General features: G+C 43.2%; 1 protein-coding gene across 2 annotated transcripts; it reads right to left on the bottom strand.

The window, feature by feature from the left end:
• Positions 1–1,017: 1,017 nt before the first annotated feature.
• Positions 1,018–20,933, bottom strand: LOC127656410 (C-C chemokine receptor type 5-like). Of its 2 annotated transcripts, XM_052144732.1 has the most exons (5): positions 20,710–20,933; positions 12,485–12,618; positions 11,604–11,751; positions 2,414–2,501; positions 1,018–2,307 (listed from the first exon to the last, which is right to left on the bottom strand). In XM_052144732.1, the coding sequence occupies exons 4-5, from the start codon at positions 2,455–2,457 to the stop codon at positions 1,224–1,226; spliced, it is 1,128 nt and encodes a 375-aa protein (XP_052000692.1). In that variant the 5' UTR covers positions 2,458–2,501; positions 11,604–11,751; positions 12,485–12,618; positions 20,710–20,933; the 3' UTR covers positions 1,018–1,223. The 2 variants fall into 2 exon arrangements, with proteins under 2 accessions (XP_052000692.1, XP_052000693.1); XM_052144733.1 differs by lacking the exons at positions 11,604–11,751; positions 12,485–12,618; positions 20,710–20,933 and having other exon boundaries at positions 2,414–2,532.
• Positions 20,934–22,449: the final 1,516 nt, after the last annotated feature.

The following is a 22,449-nucleotide window of genomic DNA, read 5'->3' as shown; positions in this document are numbered from 1 at the left end:
CTCACCAAGATGGGCATTGGCGGAATTATAAAGTGTATTTAATCATTTAGGCATGTACTCGCATTAGCGCACAAACATTAGCCGCCTGTCAATCAAGCAACACGCAGCTACAGACGTCAGAAAATAAAACGTCAATCTTTTATAACCAACCAGTGGTTGTCTTGCTATTGTGATCGATGTGATGAACACCCCTGTTCTAGATATTGAATAGTCTAAGTGTAAAAAATTACTCAAAAGCTTATCATCGATAGCTTCTTTTTTCCAGATAAACATCAAGACTGTTTTATCGCCCAGCTCTATTGATAACATTGCCTTAATCTCTCAAATCAACCCAATATTATCAGTGATAGAAAGCTAATTTACAGGCTACTTTATAGACACACAGAATCTAGTAATCAGAAATATGAAACTTACCTTTATATGTTTCTTCAAATTAGAGGTAGGACTAATGCTGATATCTGGCTTGAGCAAGTTAAGCTTGCATGACACAATCAAGCAATTGGCCTGTTTCACTGTGAAAAGCCCTTTCAGGTGCGGCTGAGATATTCAGGTGTTGAACTGTGTTTGAGGCATCCTCCACATCCATAACAGCGCCGATCTACAGCAGCTGTTTAAGTTTTTTCTACGTGAGATTTGATGGGAGCCATAAGACTCTCTCTAGCCAATCATGTTGATAGATAAAAATAAAACCAGGACAGGGAAGTAGCGAACACAGACAGTGGGAAAATAGCACATTAAAAGTACAGTTACAGCACATAAAATGTACTCAAGTAAAAGTATAACATTTTAAAACTATTTAAAAAGTACAATTCCTTGGAAAAACTACTTAATTACAGTAATGTGTGTATTTGTAATTCGTTACTTTACACACCTGATTCTACATATACAGTTGCTGGATGGACAGTCATGAGTGTCAACATGTTGTTGAGATCATATGACCAACTGAAAATGACTTGATTTATCTTAATAACACACTAATTGGACGCTTTCATTCTAGGAAAATATTTATTATGGCTGACAGCAAATAGCACATTTCTACAATGCCAACATAAATGAAAATATTTGCTCTTTTGTAATGCTGCAGCATTGGCACTTCTGTATTTATATTTTATTATTATCATTATTTATTTATATATTTTTTTCAAAAGAGTTACCCAACTTGTAAAATCTTCCCTGCAACAATACTGCGAGATCCAAAAGTACTGATTACCAATTTATTAAAATCACACTGCTGTTGTAGCTTGTTCCTCCACTCTTGTGGTCTGTGAATAAACAGAACCTGTGGCCTGTGTAAAGTAACTCTTCATGAAATGTAGTCTGCTGCAGGGTGTCTTGTACAGTAGACTGAACAGATGCCTTCTAAACTTCTCAAACACAAACACATAGAGAATGGGATTCAGACAGCTGTGTAAGTAAGCCACAGCCTCTGTAAACTGCAGACTAAGAGTGATTCTTTTGCTGTTTTCACATGAGTGTCCAATGAGATTTTTAAGCTCTAAGGCTTTCACAAAAGCTGCAACATTGTATGGAGTGTAACAACTGAAAAACACTACTGTTACCAAAATCACAAGGCGAATGGCCGGCTTCCTGGAAGAGCTATTTGTTAGGAGTCTGTTTAGAATCGTTGAGTAACAAAATCCAATTACAATGAGTGGGATAATTAAGCCTAAAATGTTCATCTTAAAGATACCAAAAGTCTTTGAAGAATGGTTAGAATTTGTATCATCTGTGGGATAAGCTGTACAGAGTGTTTCTGTTTTATTGTAATAACTGATTTTCAGGTACATCAGCTCCGGAAAGGATGATAAAACAGCAAAGATCCAGATGACCACACTGGCTAAGATCCCATATGTTCTGGTTCTTACTCTCAAAGCAAACACAGCATGAACTACAGCTAAGTATCTATCAACACTCATGAGTACAATGAAGAAAATCCCACTGTAGAATCCAATGTGGTAGGCGCTGAGGACAATAGTGCACATGAACCCTCCAAAGATCCACTGGTGTGTGCCATAGTGTGCCAGGAAGGGGAGGGAGGAGACCAGCAGCAGGTCAGCTAAAGCCAGGTTCAGGAGACAGACGTCTGTCATGCTTCTCATCTTCACACCCATCAAGAGCACCCAGACCACCAGCATGTTACCCAGAAAACCCACCATGAAAAACAGGGTGTATAAGATGGGGAGGATGCTTGATGCATGATCTCCATAATCACAGGGAGAGAATGCAGATGGATCCATACTTTCAAAGTAATCACCATAGTCATATGGTGTAACAGCATGTATTTCATCATCTAATGTCCTATTCACACTTTTGAGAAGAATATAAAGAAAAAAGCAAAGTGACACTTTAAATATTGACTAACAAATATGACTTTAATGTACTTTGATGAAATAAACATATGATATAACCTCACCTGGGTGATGTAGGATACAGGTGTAGGGTACCGATGGTTACCATCCTGTGCTTAAAAGAAGTGAAGTGGTCCTGTTTGTGACACACCACTGATATACAAAAAAGAGGCAAAAGACTGTATTACTCCGTTGATAAGAAGCTGCAATGAACACAGATAATAATAAGAGCTAGGGGTTGTCAGATCAAATTTAGTGTGATGACTACTGCACATTATCTAATACAGAGTTTTTGGGGGTATTGCGCCACTTCCTCTGGGTAAATTTAGGATTCGGTTTTGCAGAGAAGAGCAGAAGTATGTAAACATTGTATAAACAGAGTTTGAGGTGTGAGTCATTATCTTTGATAAAAAACTATAATCAAAATAGGCATATGTTTTACCAAATGTTCATATTGAACGTATGCTAATACATCTGTTTATAGCCTTGCTATTTTCTGCCTATCCTCAAAAAAAAAAAAAGAAGTTTGCTGCTTATTCAATTTCAATATTCAAAGAATGATTGAATCAAGTTCAGTCAAAGAGCTATTTTTGAGTCATAAGCAGATTTTTGAAGGCAGGATCTGAATGGAACTGGAACACATTTAGAACTCTTTTTTGGGGGTGCTGTGATGCCTTAAAATACTGCCTAAATGTACAGAACTAATGTCTTTTTTAAAGAACTCACTTATACTGTACCAGGAAACCACCTGTGACATTTAGGTTTAATCTGTGACTGAATAGTTCTGAACACACACAGAGTATGTTTGTGCATATTATTAAAATGCATCAACTCAATGTGCATGTTAGGAATATTCACAGACATTTGGTCTTTTCATTTTTAATATTCTAAGATTTCATTGTTTTGGTTTCATTGGTCTCTGACACTTCTTCTCGAGAAGTTTAGAAAGGGGCTTTTCAAAAGGGAACCAAACTACTTTCACAATTTGAGTCATTCGTCTAGATTTAGGAATCAATTATATGATTGGCTCCCACCAGTTTATAGTGCTCAGCAAAACTAAAGCGGAAAATACCAAATATGTTGTTTGTGCGTGTGTTTTGTCCTCCTTTTAGTTGTCTACATAATTTAAGAGTACGTAACATAGTGAAAAGATAAACTAAATTAAGAGAATTAAATGAAAAGAAAACTGGTTCATTTACCGAAAACTTGTGTGATGTGTAGCCGGTGAGGTGGTTACCAGTAGAGGGCGTGGCCAGTTAGGCAATGAGAGGGTTTTTAAGCAGGCGCCCGAAAGGAGACATGCAGATGGGGTCCGCGTTTATGAATTGAAGCGTGTTGTCTGATAGCGCTTCATTGTTTGCTTTTGCATGGACATGATCTGGGTGAGCAGATGCAAACATTGTGGATGGTCTGGTAGGCCATTTGTCACGCCCGATCTCATTTCATCTTGGCAGTTAAATATGGAGATAGCTGTGTTTCAGGTAATTTGTATAGTTTTTTTATATAACTGATATATTTGAGCATTTTTTAGTATTTTAATGGAATTAAAATAAAATAGAGTTGTGGTTATGTATGAAGTGTATTGTTAATTGTGTTTTTGTTTATGTGGTTTTTCTTTTTAGGTTTAAGTTGATCGATGTTCTTCTTGTGTTTTTTGCATGTCTCATTTCCTCGCTGGCCCGTCCTTGTATGTGCGCGCTGTGTGCCTCCAGCACTGGTATCTTTAATGGTTGTTGTAAACGGGACTGGCTTGTGGGGGGGGTTTGATGTTTTTGTTTGTTTGTTTGTTAGTCTATACCTTCCCAGCCTTGTGTTGCCAGCCAACCTCCATACTCTCGATGCTTTGAAACATGTGAACTTTTCATTTGTATGTGGTTTATGTTTGCTGTGGAATTCATTTGGTTTGGAGTAGGTTTCCTGGTAAACCGGTTATATATTTGATGTGATTTTTGATTTTGTTTCTTTAATTTGCATGATTCTGCATGAAGCTTGGGTTTTGTTGATGTTTATGGAGTGTTGGTTGGCTATTAATATTTGAGTGGGAATGAGTTTGTTGTATGTTTGTTTGTTCATTACATGTGTTTATTGGTATCTTAGGTTTATTTATTTGTATTAATAAATTACTATTTTTGTGATAAACCTGAGTGTCCAATAAGGGTTTTTATGTTTGTTTTTTTGGGTCACCTTGGCTTAAGGAAAAATCCTTAAGTTACAATTTGGCGTAGTTGGCAGGATCGACCAATTTTTTGGTGATATTTAAGGCTAGGAATTGGATAGATGTTTGTTTTTCATGGTAGGAAGAACAGCGATCAGCTTGGAGGACGATTTCTTTTGACGACAGTGTATTGGCCTGCTGCAGTTATGGCGGAGGAGCTGCGGCAACTACAAGAGCAGTTGGAGCAACTGCATGTAGAAAATGAAAGACTAAGACGGCAGCCACAAACTGGAGGTCTAGTAGGTGTTGTATCAAGTTCAGCCTCCGAAGGTAATGGACAACGGAGAGAACCAGCTATATATTTGCCTAGATAAAGAAAGTGTTCTAAATTCTCTGGTAAAGTGTCCCCTGGCTCTCCTCTTCTGGAAGATTGGACTGAGGAGGTGGAGAGTTGTATTAGGGGGAGACACATGTCTGAACTAGACAAAGCCATGTTTGTTTATGATAATTTAGAGTGGGAGGCTCGGACGGAAATTAAGTTTAGGCCTAGGGAAGTTAAAGGGGATTCTGCTCAGGTGTTTTTAGTGTGGCGTGAACTGTATTGCTCTTCTTCTTCCTATGTTATTTTGCAACAGCAATTTTTGACAGAAAACAGAAGGAGGGGGAATCTTTTCAAGAGTTTTACCATGCACTAATGGATCTTATGGACAAGGTACGAAAAGCTAATCCTAATGCTGTGTCTGACTACCAGGTGGTTTTGCGAGATCAGTTTTGTGAAAATGTTCAAGACCATACCCTTCGTAGAGAACTAAAAATGTTGGTGAGGCAGAATTCTTTGTTAACTCTCCTTGACCTACGCAAAGAGGCAATGCGTTGGGTGGAGGAGGGACAGCCACAAAGAAATAGGCCCGGTAGAGTAGTAGCCCCTTACTCATTTGAAACTCAGGTTATTGCTATGTGTGAAGAGAATCGAGTGATTAGTTCTGAATTTGCTGAGTTGAAAGATATGGTACTACGACAGCAAGCACAATTGGATTTGATTCTTAAAACTTTAAATACTGCAGAAGGGGTTGCAAGTAATGTTACTAGAATGCCCACAAATAATAGATTTCAGCGAACACCTGATGGCCAACCTATTTGTATCAAATGTAATCAAGCTGGTCATATAGCTAGATATTGTGCTGCTAATATTCAAATTAGGTCCTTGCCTGCTTCGGGTTCTAGTGTTCAGGCAGGTGCCGAGTCTGTCTCATTGGTGGAAAACTAGAACCCTCCAGGGTGCAGAGCCACACACTGGAGATGGGGATAGTAGGCTCAGAAGTTGATTCTCAAGCTTTTTCTGGTTTGGTAGGGTCTTGTCCAACAAAAAATGGTAACTGTTAATGTGCTATGTTTATTAGACACAGGCTCTATGGTGACTACTATAACCGAGAGTTATTTTAACCATAATTTTTTTGATTTTGGTAAAGGGGGTCTCTCTGACTGTGCATGGTTGGCACTGAAAGCTGCCAATGGGATGGATATACCATGTGTGGGGTATGTAGAGCTTGATGTTAGCCTTTTTGGGGTTACATTACCCAGGAAATGGATTTTAATTGTAAAAGATACCTGTTCTTCCAGTATGAATGCTCAGAAGGATAAGATCCCTGCTGTGTTGGGTATGAATATTATCTGAATGATTGTTATGCTACTTTATTTAATGAACATGGTGCTGAGCTTTTTCAGATTCCCCAAATGCGATCAGTAGCCCCGGCATGGAAACAGGCACTCCGTTGTTGTCAAAAAATTGAGGCTGTGTCGAGTTCCCCTTCTGTATTTAAGGTGAGAGTGCAGGGGAAGACCTCTATTTGTGTTGCTGCAGGTACCATGACTATGGTTCCGGTTACCTGTCCCCAAGTGTCAGGTGCTGTGATATTATTTCTACTACAACCATTGGGGCCAGAAGAAAACTCTCTCCCAGAAGGTTTTCTGTTGTCTCCCTCCTTGGTATATGCAGAGAGAGGGTTAGTATATGCACCCATTGTTAATGTAGGTAGTATAGAGGTATGGGTGGCACCACATCGCATTATAGGTACAGTTGAGGTAGTGAAAGTAGTGAAACTGCTCGAGGGCCTAGGTTACAAATATGTCCGGAAAATGTTTACAGTGCCCAAGTGTCTGTTCAGTTGGCTGAGCAGCTGTCTAGTTGCAATATTGACCTTCCTACTTTTGTAGGACTTACTGACCTTCCTACTTTTGTAGGACTTACTGATCAGGAAGTAGAACAGGCCAAGCAGCTACTGAATAAATATCAGTCCATTTTTTCCAGCACTGAGGGTGATATAGGTTGTACAGCACTGATTAAACATGATTCCGCTAATTGATGATAAACCATGTCGACAGCCATATAGGCGAATTCCTCCCTCACAGTATGAGTCAGTAAGGGCTCACATTCAACAGCTTTTGGATAGTAAGGTGATAAGGGAGAGTAGTAGTCCTTACTCTTCTCCGATTGTCCTGGTACAGAAGAGGGATGGAACCATTAGGATGTGTGTTGACTATCGTCAATTGAATGTGAAGACTAGAAAGGATGCTTACCCCAAGAGTCTTTGGATGCCCTGACTGGGGCAAGGTGGTTTTCCACGTTAGGTCTAGCGAATGGGTACAATCAGGTCCAGATAGTTGAGGCTGATAAGGCAAAGACTGCTTTCTGTACTCCATTTGGCCTGTTTGAATTCAATCGTATGCCTTTTGGGCTGTGTAATGCACCAGGAACATTCCAAAGACTGATGGAATGGATATTTGGGGCCAAGCGGTTCTCTTCTTTGGTTCTATATTTGGATGATATAATTGTGTTTTCCTCTTCTGTATGTGAACATTTGTTACGGTTGGAGGAGGTTTTTATGCGGTTGCAGCAGGAAGGCCTTAAGATTAAACTGAACAAATGTAATTTTTTCAGAAGAAGGTCAAGTATTTGGGTCACCTAGTGTCTGAGCAGAGGGTAGCCACTGATCCTGAAAAAGTGGCCGCAGTAAAAGAATGGAGTCGCCCAGTACATCTGGCGGAGCTTCATTCATTTTTAGGTTTTGCCAGCTATTATTGCAGGTTTATGGATGGATTTGCAAAGCTGGCTAGGCCTCTTCATCAATTGGTAGCAAGATTGAGTGGTTCTGTGAGGAAGGGTAAGACCCCATGTTTGCCTTTAGCCTCTGTATGGGATCCAGAGTGTGAGGAAAGTTTCCAAGCACTAAAGAGGAAGCTGGTTACTACACCCGTGCTTGCTTACACGGATTTCCAGAAGCCTTTTTTGCTAGAGATAGATGCAAGTCACCAGGGCTTGGGGGCAGTTTTGTCCCAGGAGCAGGGTGGCAGGCTTCGTCCCATTGCCAATGCCAGCAGGGGTCTGCGGAAGACAGAGCGGAATATGGAGAATTATAGCTCCATGAAATTGGAGTGTTTGGCTCTAAAATGGGCTGTATGTGATAAGTTCAGAGAGTATTTGATAGGAAATGAGTTTGTTGTCTATACTGACAATAATCCTCTCTGTCACCTGCAGACCTCAAAGATGGGGCAGTGGTGGCTCAGTGGTTGAGGCTCAGGGTTACTGACCAGAAGGTCGGGCTTTCAAGCCCCAGCACCACCAAGATGCCACTTTTGGGCCCATGAGCAAGGCACTTATCTCCAGGTTGTTCCGGGGGGACTGTCCCTGTAATAAGTTCACTGTAAGTCGCTTTGGATAAAAGTGTCTGCCAAATGCATAAATGTAAATGTAAATGTAAATGGGTGCTTTGGAGCAGCGATGGTTATCACAGTTGGCTTCTTTCAATTTTGTTATCAAGTACCACCCTGGAAGAGTTAATCAAAATTCTGATGCACTGTCTCGACAGGCCATGAATGATGTGTTTCCAGGAACAGAAGTTCCTCAAGTTTTATGGCAGCAGTTGAGGGGCGAGCTCCAGGGTGTGCAGTGGTGAGTGTCAATGAAATTGCTGCATTCCCTGGATGTTCACAGGTAGCTCTTTCTTGTTTGCAGAGGGCAGATCCGGTTATTGGCCCTATTATGAAGGCCTGGTGTGCGGGCAGCAGTTTACATTCTTCGGAATTAATTGGTGTGGATCGGGCTGTAAAAGATCTGGCTAGGCAGTGGGACCGATTGTGGGAGAAGGAGGGGTGTCTCTATAGTTTAGCTTATACACCTGATGGTCACCGAGAGATCTATCAGCTACTGTTACCTAAAAAACTTCAAAGGGAGGTGTTTAGTAGTTCGCATGATGGCCACGGACACCAAGGGAAAGATCGAACTGTAGAATTGGTGAAGCGTCGCTGTTACTGGCCAGGAATGGTGAGAGATGTGGAGCAGTGGTGTCGGGAGTGTCAGCGGTGTATTATTGCTAAAGCAGTTCAGCCAAAGGTGAGGTCTTTTATGGGAACGCTACAAGCATCCCGGCCTCATTAAATTTTAGCGGTTGATTTTACGGTGTTGGAGCCGGCAAGTGATGGGAGGGAGAATGTTTTAGTGCTTACTGATGTTTTCTCTAAGTTCTCTCAGGCCATCCCCACTCAAGATCAGCAAGCAAGCACTGTGGCAGAGGTTTTGGTCCGCCATTGGTTTCACTTGTTTGGCGTACCTTGTCGTCTGCATTCAGACCAGGGACGGAATTTTGAAAGTAACCTTATTAGCCAGTTATGTAAAGTTTACGGTGTACAGAAGAGTCGTACTACCCTGTACCATCCGCAGGGTAATGGTCAGTGCGAACGTTTTAATTGGACTCTTCATGATTTGTTGCGGACGTTGCCCCCAGTGAAAAAGAAGCATTGGCCTCAACATTTGCCACTGCTTGTCTATGCTTATAACACCACAGTGCATTATTCTACTGGTATGAGCCCATATTTTCTAATGTTTGGGTGTGAGCCCAAATTACCAGTTGATGTTTTGTTAAATAATCAGTTGGAAGTGACCACGGAGATGCCTGAACAGTGGATTGTGGAACACCAAGGTAGGCTTCAGGCAGCATATGGGGAGGTACAAGAGAGATTGAGAGACAAGGTCCCTCGTCGTAAAGACAATATGAGGGTAAGGTGAATGACCAGGCTTTTAGAGAGGGAGAGTTGGTCTACCTTAGAAACCATCATCGGGGATGAAATAAAATCCAGGATGTTTATGACTCCTGCTTGTATAAGGTGGTTCGTGAACCAGGAGAGCAGGGGGTTGTGTACTCTGTGGCTCCAGTGTCTCAGGTAGGTCCTGTGTAGCAGGTACATCGGATGGAAATGTGTAAGGCATTTGTTGACCCTGTATTAAGTGATGTAGACTCTGCGGTGTCTGATAGACCGGCTAGCTTGAGTAGTGGGTCTACTACTGATTGCGATAGTGACTCAGCCTCCTGTGTGTTAATGCACGGTGATTGTGATTTGTCTCCTAGTACAGTTGAGGGTGGTGTCCTGGAGGGTCACCCAGTATCAGAGGTCCGACCCTTAGGGCTGAGGATTTCTAAAAGAAGTACAGCAGGCCACCACTCAAATCCTCATCGATTACCTAGGACAGTAGCTGCACCAGTAGTTAGAGAGGAGGTGGAGTCCTGGGAATAGAGTTAATGTTGTTTTTAATGATGAGGGCAGGTTTTTTGTTAGTTCATCGGCGGGTCGCCGATTTATTTCTGGGGGAAGAATGTAGCCGGTGAGGTGGTTACCAGTAGAGGGCGTGAGAGGGTTTTTAAGCAGGCGCCCGAAAGGAGACATGGAGATGGGGTCCGCGTTTATGCATTGAAGCGGGCAAAAGCAGAAGCAGATGCAAACATTGTGGATGGTCTGGTAGGCCATTGGTCACGCCCAATCTCATTTCATCTTGGCAGTTGTGTTTCAGGTAATCGTAGAGTTTTTTTATATAACTGATATATTTGAGCATTTTTTAGTATTTTAATGGAATTAAAATAAAATAGAGTTGTGGTTATGTATGAAGTGTATTGTTATTTGTTTTTTTGTTTATGGTGGTTTTTCTTTTTAGGTTTAAGTTGATCGCTGTTCTTCTTGTGTTTTTTGTGTGTCTCATTTCCTTGCTGGCCCGTCCTTGTATGTGTGCGCTGTGTGCCTCCAGTGCTGGTATCTTTAATGGTTGTTGTAAACGGGACTGTAGAGGGGCGTTTGATGTTTTTGTTTGTTTGTTAGTCTATACATTCCCAGCCTCGTGTTGCCATCCAACCTCCATACTCTCGATGCTTTGAAACACGTGAACTTTTCATTTGTATGTGGTTTATGTTTGCTGTGGAATTAATTTGGTTTGGAGTAGGTTTCCTGGTAAACCGGATATTTGATGTGATTTTTGATTTTGTTTCTTTAATTTGCATGATTCTGCATGAAGCTTATGGAAGTATATGGGTAGCAATATTCAATTTGACATTTAATATGCAAAATGACAATGCAATATGTAAAATGGCAATGCATTCTCTGTATTTAAATTTACATTTTACATTACCATTCTAGCAACGTTTGGTGCAAAATGAAAATGAAATTACATAATTTACATTTGCCATTTCATACACTTGTTTTAATATGCATTATTGAAAGGCTTTATAAGTTGCAAAATTAAAATGAAAATGTATTACAGAAATGATTAGATATGTGTAACATGTTCAAGTAAAAACTGTGGCAAAATGATCATTCAAATGTAATTTTTCTTAACTGCATTTACACTCACAGTCAAGACACTTGCGATTGCTTTTTCATTAAATGTCCCGCAATGAATGTAGCAAAATTCAATGTGCACATTGAAAATGCATTCCGAGCCGATCACGCCCCTGCCCCGCCCCCTCCCGCCCTGTCAATCACTGCATCAAGGCGGGGCTCGGCAACAGGTAAACATAACATGGTATGGCTATGTTACGTGTTCTAATTTTTCGAGTTTCACCTGTAAATCTGTCTTGTATATAATTTAATAATGAATATAATTATAACAACATTGTTGTCATTCAAAATATAATGCTTAATATTATTGTCTCACAGTATAAATGTGTAGTAAATGAAAATATGTAGGTCCCTCACAAGGAGATCATAATATTTGGGGGTCTTTGGCATCAAAACATTTGACAATCCCAGTTGGGTGCCATCCAAAAAAATCAAATTACCGTATTAATTTATGATTTCCATCTATATGCCACATGCAATTCGGAGCAGGAACGGAGTACTGTCTGCGATGAAGAGTCCGGTTAGCCAGGGCTCGAAGTTGTGTTCCCTCTGGGTCCACTCTGTGTAGTGATTCACGTACCCTAAAAACTTCAGATGATGAGATATTATTGTGATTTTTGTAATGTTGCGTTTACGTAAAGTTAATTAGAGTTGGGTAAAATCACTTCTACTTGATGCAAAGTAAATACAAGAATTTCAAAAGAGAGTTACTGAAATAAAATTAATAATAATAATAATGACTAATGGTTTTTATATCTTTCAGAATTGAACTGGACTTAATGTTTGTGTGTACACACCAAATATCTTATTAGCTATCTTGTGAGTGTAGACTGAAGGCTGGTTTATACTTCTACATTGGAACAAAGCCGTATGCTCTGTGTAGCTACGATGGTTACACCTCTTCATAATATAACTATACACTGCATTTACGCAGAATGCAAGTGCTGTAATTGGTCAGAACCAAAGACCCTCCCCAGGATTATACAAAATATATCTGCAGTAGTTTTGCATTCATTGGGACTAAATGTAATAGTGCCTGATTGCTTGTAATGAAAGTGCAAAGGCTGCTTACACAAATATATAGAAGGAAAAGCTCATAAAACATGAATCCAAATAACAATTAGTCATAACGTAAAATACCTGCTTCTGCTGACTACTCCTGTAGTCGACACCACTGGTTTGGCTGTATACTTGCAGAACAATACAAACACACCAAAGCAGGGCTATAAATGCAAACCTCATAAAGGCTATGCAGGTCTGCCATAGGTCCCACACAGAAGTATAAATCAGCCTGCAAGTATGTAAACAAAAACAAACTTACACTGAATCAAATGTCCACTTGCTTGGAGAAAAGCTCTCATCATACGATACCCACACCGTGGGTGCTCCCTTTGAATGTCCATCACCAAACGGTCCAGTTCTGTATTTTCAATGCCAGAGTACAACTCTGAAACTCTGCGGAACAAGTGAATAATAGAGTGATATATTTAGCATTAGATGCATCAGATATTTATGTGATGAACAGAAATGTGTAAAACCCTATACACATGTGTCTGTGTCTTATTTATTCATGTCATATCTGAATGTCCTAGTTTAACTTCTACCTATCAGATCATTCTATTCAATTGTATGTTTCTCTGTTGCTTCAAGACGTTTCACCACCACAAAGACAAAGCAGGTCTAAATACATCAGTCACACAGGATAAGACGGTAGTATGTATGTAAACCAATTGTTACTTCTGAAATTAATTGAAGTAACGTTAGATAACTATTAACAGTTAACGTTACTACATTTAAAAAACAAAACTGCCTTTTTTTTTTATTAAAATCCCCATGGCAGAATTCGGGAGTAAACACAGAGATTATGGCCTTGAGGCATTTGTATAAAATCATTAAAATATATTTAAGTTGTTGTTTACTTCAGTCCACACTGCTGCATTCGTCGATGTACCGTCCATCGACTAACTCCATACAAGGCCGCGATATCTTTAACTTTTAACCCATACATAAGATACCCCTCTATGGCCTCGCCAGGGATCTCCACGGCTGCTGGTCTCCCCACTCCCCTAGGCCTCTCCGAATACAATTGGTCTCCCACCACCTTTAAGAGGTCAGCAGCTAAACGGGTGTCGGCGCCTGATAAGGCAGAAAATTCTCCCAGACGTTCCAACAACGTACTGGTTCTATCACCTACATACTCGTAATAATCTTCAGAAATACTACCGTTTCTCTGTTCACGCTCCACTTCATCTGCTAGTGAATTTAACGCTCGTATTAGCTCTGCCGCCGACATTTTTCCAACACCTCAAAACCATAGACTGTAAGCTCAAAACACGTAACATAGCCATAACATGTTCCCTATCGAGAGGTCTCTCCTATTGCGTAAGTAGCTTACGCTATGGGAAAACTCAGTTTCTCGAGAAATATTGAAGTCTTTATGTAAAACGCATTGCAGCTGCACAGCAGACAGTAATGAGCGAGGCAGCTCGGTCATTGGCTGTGCTGCGGCAACTGCTCGAACCAATGACGGGGCGACTCTGAACGCGCGACCAATGGCCGCGCTCCTCGCGTTCGCAGAGCCCGCCGAAATTAGCATAGCCAGGCTACATAATGGGCACCCCGTCATACGAGTACAGTTGAGGGTGGTGTCCTGGAGGGTCACCCAGTATCAGAGGTCCGACCCTTAGGGCTGAGGATTTCTAAAAGAAGTACAGCAGGCCACCACTCAAATCCTCATCGATTACCTAGGACAGTAGCTGCACCAGTAGTTAGAGAGGAGGTGGAGTCCTGGGAATAGAGTTAATGTTGTTTTTAATGATGAGATTAGATTTAATCTCCTTCAGCGAAGACCTCCTCTTCGCTGGATCCTCCGGATTGTTGGAGTCTTTCGCCGGCCGTTGACAAGCCTACAGCAGGACTGCTAAGAGGATGCCGGTGCCTTCAGCCGCCTTCGAAGCCTTCTGCTACGCCATCCGGCGCGCATCACTATATCCTTTTTACTAAGCTACTTTGCAAGAGTTCGCCTTTGCGACACTTTTTGTATTTAGTAAAAGAGCAAATTCGAGGCGTTGTTCCAAATGCCTTCGACCTGCGCCTCGTGCAGAGGCCTTCTTCCTGACAGGGACCGTCACATTATCTGCACTCGCTGCCTGGGACCTGACCACGCAGAAACTGCTTTCACTCGAGGCGGATGCCCCGAATGTGACTCCCTGGGCCTCAACGAGCAGCCGCTCGCCGCGCTCGCCGCGAACGAGCCTGCTACCACCGTGCTGCCGTCCCCTCTGTTCGAGCCACGCAAGAAAAAGCGCCGCTCACGGAGGCCGCCAGAGCACACGGACTTCAGTGACGTCACGCCGGGCCAGTCCCCGTGTGCTTCACCACCACCCGAGAACTCCCCGCCGCCAGTCCAATTCACGCAGACGGACCAGCACCCCTCCAACAGAGCGGTGGGTCTCATCTCGTTCGGCGCGCCAGGGGACGACGGTGAAAAAGATGACAGCCTTTCCAATTGGTGCTGCATCCGACGACTGGCCGGGCTCGGCCTTCGACCCCGCGCCGTCAACATTAGCGGACACGAGCACGGTAAGAGAGTTCGCTGAACACTTCACTGCAGCGAGCAAAACGTGTAAAACATTACCCAGTCCCCTTACAGGCAGCTGGAAATGTCTGTACAGCAGTCAATGGGCCAGTCACAGAACTCGCTCACCTGCAATCAAACGCCGTTTTAACGGCAACACACAGAAATCACAAGAGTCATTTTCTGCCTGTGTCACTAAGGGGTCACGTGTCCACACTAAAGTGCGCACTCCCACATATCAATACTGTCCAAACAGTGCCGAATACTTTCCCAGCTCGAGCTGGATGCCCCATAAATGTAGATTGTGTGCCTATTGTCATGTATACACCACTACACACAAGCACTGTTCCCACAGTTATAAACACTTCCCCAGTAAAAGCGGGAAATACTATAAATGTAGTGTGCGTGCCTGCTGTCCTGCACGCACCCCTACACACAAACACTGTATGCATGGCCAAAAACCCCGCCGCTAGCGGGAGGCTTTATGAAAGTGGTGCGCGTGCCTACCACAGTAGATGCACCCCCACCCATAAGCGCTGCCCATACAGTTCCAAACAAATCTCTGGCTCACGCCGCGAGCATCACAGATGCAACGCGCGAGCCAAGAAACTCCCCGCTAAGAGCGGGAAGCTTTATGGAAGTGGCGCACGTGCCTATTACAATGTATGCACCCCCACCCGTAAACACTGTCGTTTCAAACATTTCTCCGGCTCTTGCTGCGAGCATTACGGAGATAGCGCACGTGCCTGTAATCTCACACGCACCCCTGCACTCAACAAAGCTGCTCAGCGCACGCCCGCGCCTCTGAGAGCTGTAAGCTCAGTGTTAGCACATTTTCTGCCTGTGTCACTAAGGGGTCACGTGTCCACACTAAAGTGCGACTCCCACAGTTACAAACACTGTATGCATGACCAAAAACACCCGCCGTGAGCGGGAGGCTTTATGTAAGTGCGCGCGTGCCTACTACAGTATATGCACCCCCACCCATAAGCTGCCCATACAGTTTCAAACAATTCTCTGGCTCATGTCGCAAGCATCACAGATGTGACGCATGAGCCAAGAAACTCCCCGCTAAGAGCGGGAAGCTTTATGAAAGTGGCGCGCGTGCCTATTACAATGTATGCACCCCCACCTGTAAACACTGTCTATACAGTTTCAAACATTTCTCCGGCTGCGAGCATTACGGAGATAGCGTGCGTGCCTGTAATCTCACACGCACCCCTGCACTCGGCACTCAACAAGGCTGCTCAGCACGCACCTGCGCCTCTGGGAGCTGTAAACTCAGTGTTAGCACAAGGCAATTTGCCGGTTGGGGCCCATATGTCACTGCGACACGCCCCCAGCCAACATTCAGCCCATATCTGTGCGAGCAAAAGCCTGGGAAAAAAATCCCCAACATGCCAAAATGGGTTTTGAACATAATAAAACACGGTTACTCATTTCAATTCGCTCGCAGACCACCCCGCTTTTCAGCGGTGGTCGAGACGAAAGTGAGGTAAGATGTGTCACATGTTCTACGCACTGAGGTGCTCAAACTGATAGAGAAGGGCGCTATAGAAACGGTTCCTCCCTCTATGAGCGAGGCGGGTTTTTACAGCAGCCATTTTCTCGTCCCGAAAAGGACGGTGGCCTCCGCCCCATCTTAGATCTCAGACATCTGAACAAAGCTTTAATGATTCGCTCGTTCAGAATGTTAACAACCAAACATATCCTCGCGCAAGTTCGCCCGGGATTGGTTTCTATCAGTGGATTTGAAAGACGCTTACTTTCACATTCCAATAGCCTCATCACAGGCCTTTTCTGAGATTCGCATTCGAGGGACAGTCATACCAGTACACAGTACTACCATTCGGCCTATCATTGGCCCCCGTACATTCACGTAAATGTATGGACGCGGCACTTTCCCCTGAGACAGCGGGAGTGCGAATACTGAATTACCTCGACGATTGGCTAATCATAGCACAATCAGAGGGTCAGTTAACGACACACAGATCTTGGATTATCAGCCATCTAGAATGCCTGGGTCTGAGAATCAATTTTGCAAAGAGCGTGCTATCCCCAGCCAGAATATCTCTTTTCTGGGAATAGTGCTAGACTCAGTGCAGATGACAGCGCGCCTCTCATCAGAGCGCGCGCTCTCTATTTGACGCCTTGCAACATCATTCTGAACGGGCGCACACGCCCCCGTCAAACGATTTCAAAGAATGCTCGGTCTCATGGCCTCGGCATCAGCGGTACTCCAGCTAGGATTGTTGCACATGCGTCCTCTCCAGCGCTGGCTCAAGAGCCGTGTCCCCACTCACGCGTGACGCTTGGGCCACTTTTTGATCAGAGCGAATCACGGCTGTATAAAAGCCCTGACACCCTGGAAAGCCGTCAACTGGTATCAAACCACCGTGAGTCTGGGCGTAAATACGCGGAGAAAAATGATCACGACAGATGCCTCCAAAATAGGATGGGGGACCCTTTACGAGGGCAGGCCTGTATCCGGCTTTTGGTCAAACCCGGAAAAGCGCCTACATATAAAAAATGAAATGTCTGGAAATGAAAGCGGTCGCCTTGGCTCTCAGAGCCCTGCTTCCGTACCTGAAAAACGAACACGTCCTGGTCCGAACGGACAACATGACGGTAGTTTTGTATATAAATCGCCAGGGTGGACTCAGGTCGAGCTCCCTGCACTCTATGGCCAGGGAGCTCATCTTATGGTCACAACACCACCTGCGCTCGCTGAGAGCAGCGCATGTGCCAGGCGCCCTGAACCAGGGAGCAGACATGCTGTCCAGAGACAAGGTTCTCCCAGGAGAATGGTCTCTCCACCCCCTGACGGTTCAGTGGTTATGGCAAAACTTTGGCGAGGCAGAGGTCGACCTCTTCGCCTCCAGGGAAAACGTGCAATGCCCCCTTTTCTTCTCAAAGAGCACGGACGCGCTCGCCCAAGTCTGGCCGAGCCGCCCCTTGTATGCTTTTCCCCGATCACGATACTACCTCAGGTCATCAGTCGGATCAGGGAAGTGAGATGTGCAGTGCTCCTGGTAGCCCCACTCTGAAACAACCAAACGTGGTTTCCAGAACTGATGCAGATGATGCAATCTGCCCCATGGCCAATTCCGTTGAGGCTAGACCTCCTCAGGCAGGCCAACGGGATGATTCTTCATCCCCGCCCCCGATCTGTGGGCCCTCCATGCATGGCCCCTCAACGGGTTCCCGAGAACCTCCCCAGTGGAGTTTTGAGAACCATCACTGAGGCGCGAGCACCCTCTACGAGGTGCTTATATGCCCAAAAGTGGAAAGTGTTCAGTGACTGGTGTGATACCAAGAGCTTGAACCCCAAATCGTGCGAGATACCAAGTGTACTCGCCTTTTTGCAAGAGCTGCTGGAGGCGGGCTGCACACCCTCCACGCGCAAAGTCTATGTGGCTGCCATAGCGGCGTCACACAATCCTGATAAAGGACGTTCATTAGGGAAAAACGACCCAATCATTCGTTTCCTAAGAGGCGCTAGGAGGATGAACCCTCCTCACCCCCCCTCGGTGCCGATCTGGGACCTGGCCACGGTCCTGGACGCACTCAAGAGTGCCCCGTTCGAACCTCTCCGAACTGTGCACCTTAAACAGCTCTCGCTCAAAACTGCGCTCTTGCTGGCGCTCGCCTCAGTCAAGAGAGTGGGTGACCTGCACGCGCTGTCATCAAGCGCTGCTTGCCTGGAATTTGGACCTAACGACTGCAGAGTTGTCCTTAGGCCAAAGCACGGGTATATTCCTAAAGTGCTCTCCACACCCTTCAGAGCACAGGTGATATCTCTGGCAGCTTATCGTCCCCAGCAGACTAAAGCGATGCTAATTTACTCTGCCCGGTCAGGGCGCTCAGAGTATATTTGGAACGTTCTGCCCTGTTCAGACAGACGGAACAATTATTCGTATGCTTTGGCGGCCGCACTAAAGGTCTCGCAGTCTCAAAGCAAAGAATATCGCGCTGGATAGTGGATGCTATAGCGCTAGCTTATGAAGCCAAGGGCCTTCAATGCCCCTTAGGCGTCAGAGCTCACTCTACGAGGAGCATGGCCTCCTCGTGGGCTTGGTCGAGTGGGATACCCATTGAAGATATTTGTGCGGCGGAGGGCTGGGCCTCGCCTTCGACATTTATCAGGTTTTATAACCTACAGGTCCCCTCATTGCATTCCAACATTCTATCAGCCTGACTGTAGAATGGACTAGAGTATGTATACGCTGAGCATTATCTCCTCCCTTACAAGGTCCGTCTCTGATTGACTTAAAGGATTTTTTATGCATATCAGTACATAGAAAACTCAGTACATAAGATATGTGCTTGTGTTTGTACTATGAGCGCCCCACCATGGACCACCTTGGAAGGGCACTCTATACTATCCCATTATGTAGCTCGCCGTTGGCCGGCTCGTGGAATAATCACTTTGCTTTAAGGCTCAGGCATCTGCCTCTGGCTTTATAGAGCGAAGTCAGCACGCACGGCATTTGACATGGTGTTCCCATAGCGCAAGCTACTTACGCAATAGGAGAGACCTCTCGATAGGGAACGACTCGGTTACTAACGTAACCTCGGTTCCCTGAGAGGAGGGAACGAGTATTGCGTAAGCTGCCGTGCTTGTGCTTGGTCAATTCGCTTCAGTCGATTGAACCTAAAGGAACTCATATGACTGGGTGCCCATTATATAGCCTGGCTATGCTAATTTCGGCGGGCTCTGAGCGCACGAACGCAGGCGCGCGCCCATTGGTCGCTGCGTTCAGAGTCGCCCGTCATTGGTTCAAGCAGTTGCCGCAGCACAGCCAATGACCGAGCTGCCTCGGCTCATTACTGTCTGCTGTGCAGCTGCAATGCGTTTTACATAAAGACTTCAATATTTCTCGAGAAACTGAGTTTTCCCATAGCGTAAGCTACTTACGCAATACTCGTTCCCTCCTCTCAGGGAACCGAGGTTACGTTAGTAACAGAGTCGTTATGTTTACCTGTTGCCGAGCCCCGCCTTGATGCAGTGATTGACAGGGCGGGAGGGGGCGGGGCAGGGGTGTGATCGGCTCGGAATGCATTTTCAATGTGCACATTGAATTTTGCTACATTCATTGCAGGACATTTAATGAAAAAGCAAATCGCAAGTGTCTTGACTGTGAGTGTAAATGCAATTAAGAAAAATAACATTTGAATGATCATTTTGCCACAGTTTTTGCTTGAACATGTTACACATATCTAATCATTTCTGTAATACATTTTCATTTTAATTTTGCAACTTATAAAGCGTTTCAATAATGCATATTAAAACGAGTGTATGAAATGGCAAATGTAATTTATGTAATTTCATTTTCATTTTGCACCAAACGTTGCTAGAATGGTAATGTAAAATGTAAATTTAAATACAGAGAATGCATTGCCATTTTACATATTGCATTGTCATTTTGCATATTAAATGTCAAATTGAATATTGCTACCCATATGCTTCCATAGAAGCTTGGGTTTTGTTGATGTTTATGGAGTGTTGGTTGGCTATTAATATTTGAGTGGTAATGAGTGTGTTTTTTGTGATAAACCTGAGTGTCCAATAAGGGTTTTTTATGTTTGTTTTTTTGGGTCACCTTGGCTTAGGAAAAATCCTTAAGTTACAGATGAAATGAATCAGGCAAAGACAGATATGGGTTACTGCTAAATATAATTATTTGTAATGAATCATAGCAATACACCCAATCTTATTTACAGCGCAAATAGTGAAACAATAAATATCTATTTACAGAATATGCACAAATGTTAGGACAAAAAAAAAAAAAAAAAGGAGTAACTTAGGACAATGAGCGGTACTAAAGCAAAGAAATCAGCAAAACAAAACTTCTATCTTATATCTTTAAATCTAAATCTAACGCAGAAAATAAAAATATGAAAACAATACTTAAACTACACTAACTAAACAAACATCATAAATACAGAGGGTAGCACCCGCTCCTAACCTGGTGTGTTTAGACAACTCAAATTCTACGTAGCGTAGTGTAGATCACGTGACATACTACCCTATCCCCACTCTCAAGGTCCAAAATGTTAGTTTTGAATAATCGATTTAAGTAAAGCAATGTCACAACAGATAAACCAAGTAACAAAAATGATTGTCTCGCTAACACATCAAAGTAGCTATTACAAGTCCGAAGACAAAACAGAGATAAACAAGCCTCCTTCCGTGTTGTCACTTCCAGGTTTTATAGAGAGGAGAGTCCAAATTGGTTCCTTGAGGGGGAGGTTTTCACGTAAACTAATGAAGATTGACAGGGTGAATAACCAATCACTGAACCTAAGAATCATGACAGTGAAGATGAATGGGAGAAAAGAAAACAATCGAAATACGCTGCAGCACGTAACAGCGTGTAAGATAAAGCAATGTGCATAACTGAAATATACATAGTAATCAGACTTCTAACCAGTTCCAAAATAAGTACTTGCTTTTTATATTATATCTACTTGCTTTAATATTTTGTTTTTTATGTGTCCACGGGATGGATGGATGGATGGATGGATGGATGGATGGATGGATGGATGGATGGATGGATGGATGGATGGATGGATGGATGGATGCATTAGTCTGTGTCCAGCCTTCCCGGTCCTGAATAATACATGTTTTCAGGCTCAGAAACAGGCAGTGGTTAGCATGAGCTTCAACCCAAAGTGCAAATAAAAACAAATGTTAAAATTAAAATTAAAATAATTTATATGTTGTATTCATTTAAATATGAATTGCTAAAGTTTGAGGCCTTAAATATTTCATTGTTAACTTCTTATTTTACTAAAATGTTTATGCAGTGGCTCTAAAAACTTGATTTTTATTAAATTAGACTATTTATAGTTAATTAAACTAAAATGTAAAATATTCCTGATTAAGTGGAAAGAACAATAGTGTCCAATTATACATTAAAATGTTGTTATTCTGCATCTGAAGGGCATGGACATTGGGACTTTAAACAAAGGTTTGGGTTTTATTAAAACCTTTTTAATACTTTTTTTACTTGTTTTCAATGAACATTGAACATGAAAATTGGCACACTATAATAAATTATTCCTTACTATTTAGTACATCATAACAAATGACATTGTGTCACACCAATGTACACTATAAAGGAAACATTAGCCAACTTTAAGTTTTGGATAAGATCTTAATTTTCTTTTGACTTTAACACAATTTAAAGGTAAAGGTAAAAGTATTCTTTACATAAGAACCAATTCTGCTACAAACAGAGATTTAATTAAATAGAAAGAACGAATGATTCGTACTAACAAATGTTTGACGTAATAAATTTAAAAACAAATTTGGGGGGGGGATTTTTTTCTCCCATTTTCTCCTCAATCTGGAATGCCCAATTCCTAATGCACTAAGTCCTCGTGGTGGCTCAGTGACTCTCCTCAATCCAGGTGGTGGAGGACAAATTTCAGTTTCCTCCACATCTTATCACGTGGCTTGTTGAGCATGTTACCGTGGAGACATAATGCGTGTGGAGGCTTCACGCTATTTTACACGGTGTCCATGGACAACTCACCACGTGCCCCACTGAGAACAAGAACCACATTATAGCACCCACGAAGAGGTTAACCCAAGGTGACTCTACCCACCCTAGCAACTGGGCCAATTGGTTGCTTAGAAAGCCTGACTGGAGTCACTCAGCACGTCCTGGATTCAAACTTGCGACTCCAGATGTGGTAGTCAG

This window comes from Xyrauchen texanus, chromosome 15 (genome assembly GCF_025860055.1).
Source record: "Xyrauchen texanus isolate HMW12.3.18 chromosome 15, RBS_HiC_50CHRs, whole genome shotgun sequence".
In the NCBI taxonomy this organism is placed as follows: domain Eukaryota; kingdom Metazoa; phylum Chordata; class Actinopteri; order Cypriniformes; family Catostomidae; genus Xyrauchen; species Xyrauchen texanus.
The sequence above is the reverse complement of the archived record's forward strand: the minus strand, read 5'-3'. Positions and strand labels throughout refer to the sequence as shown.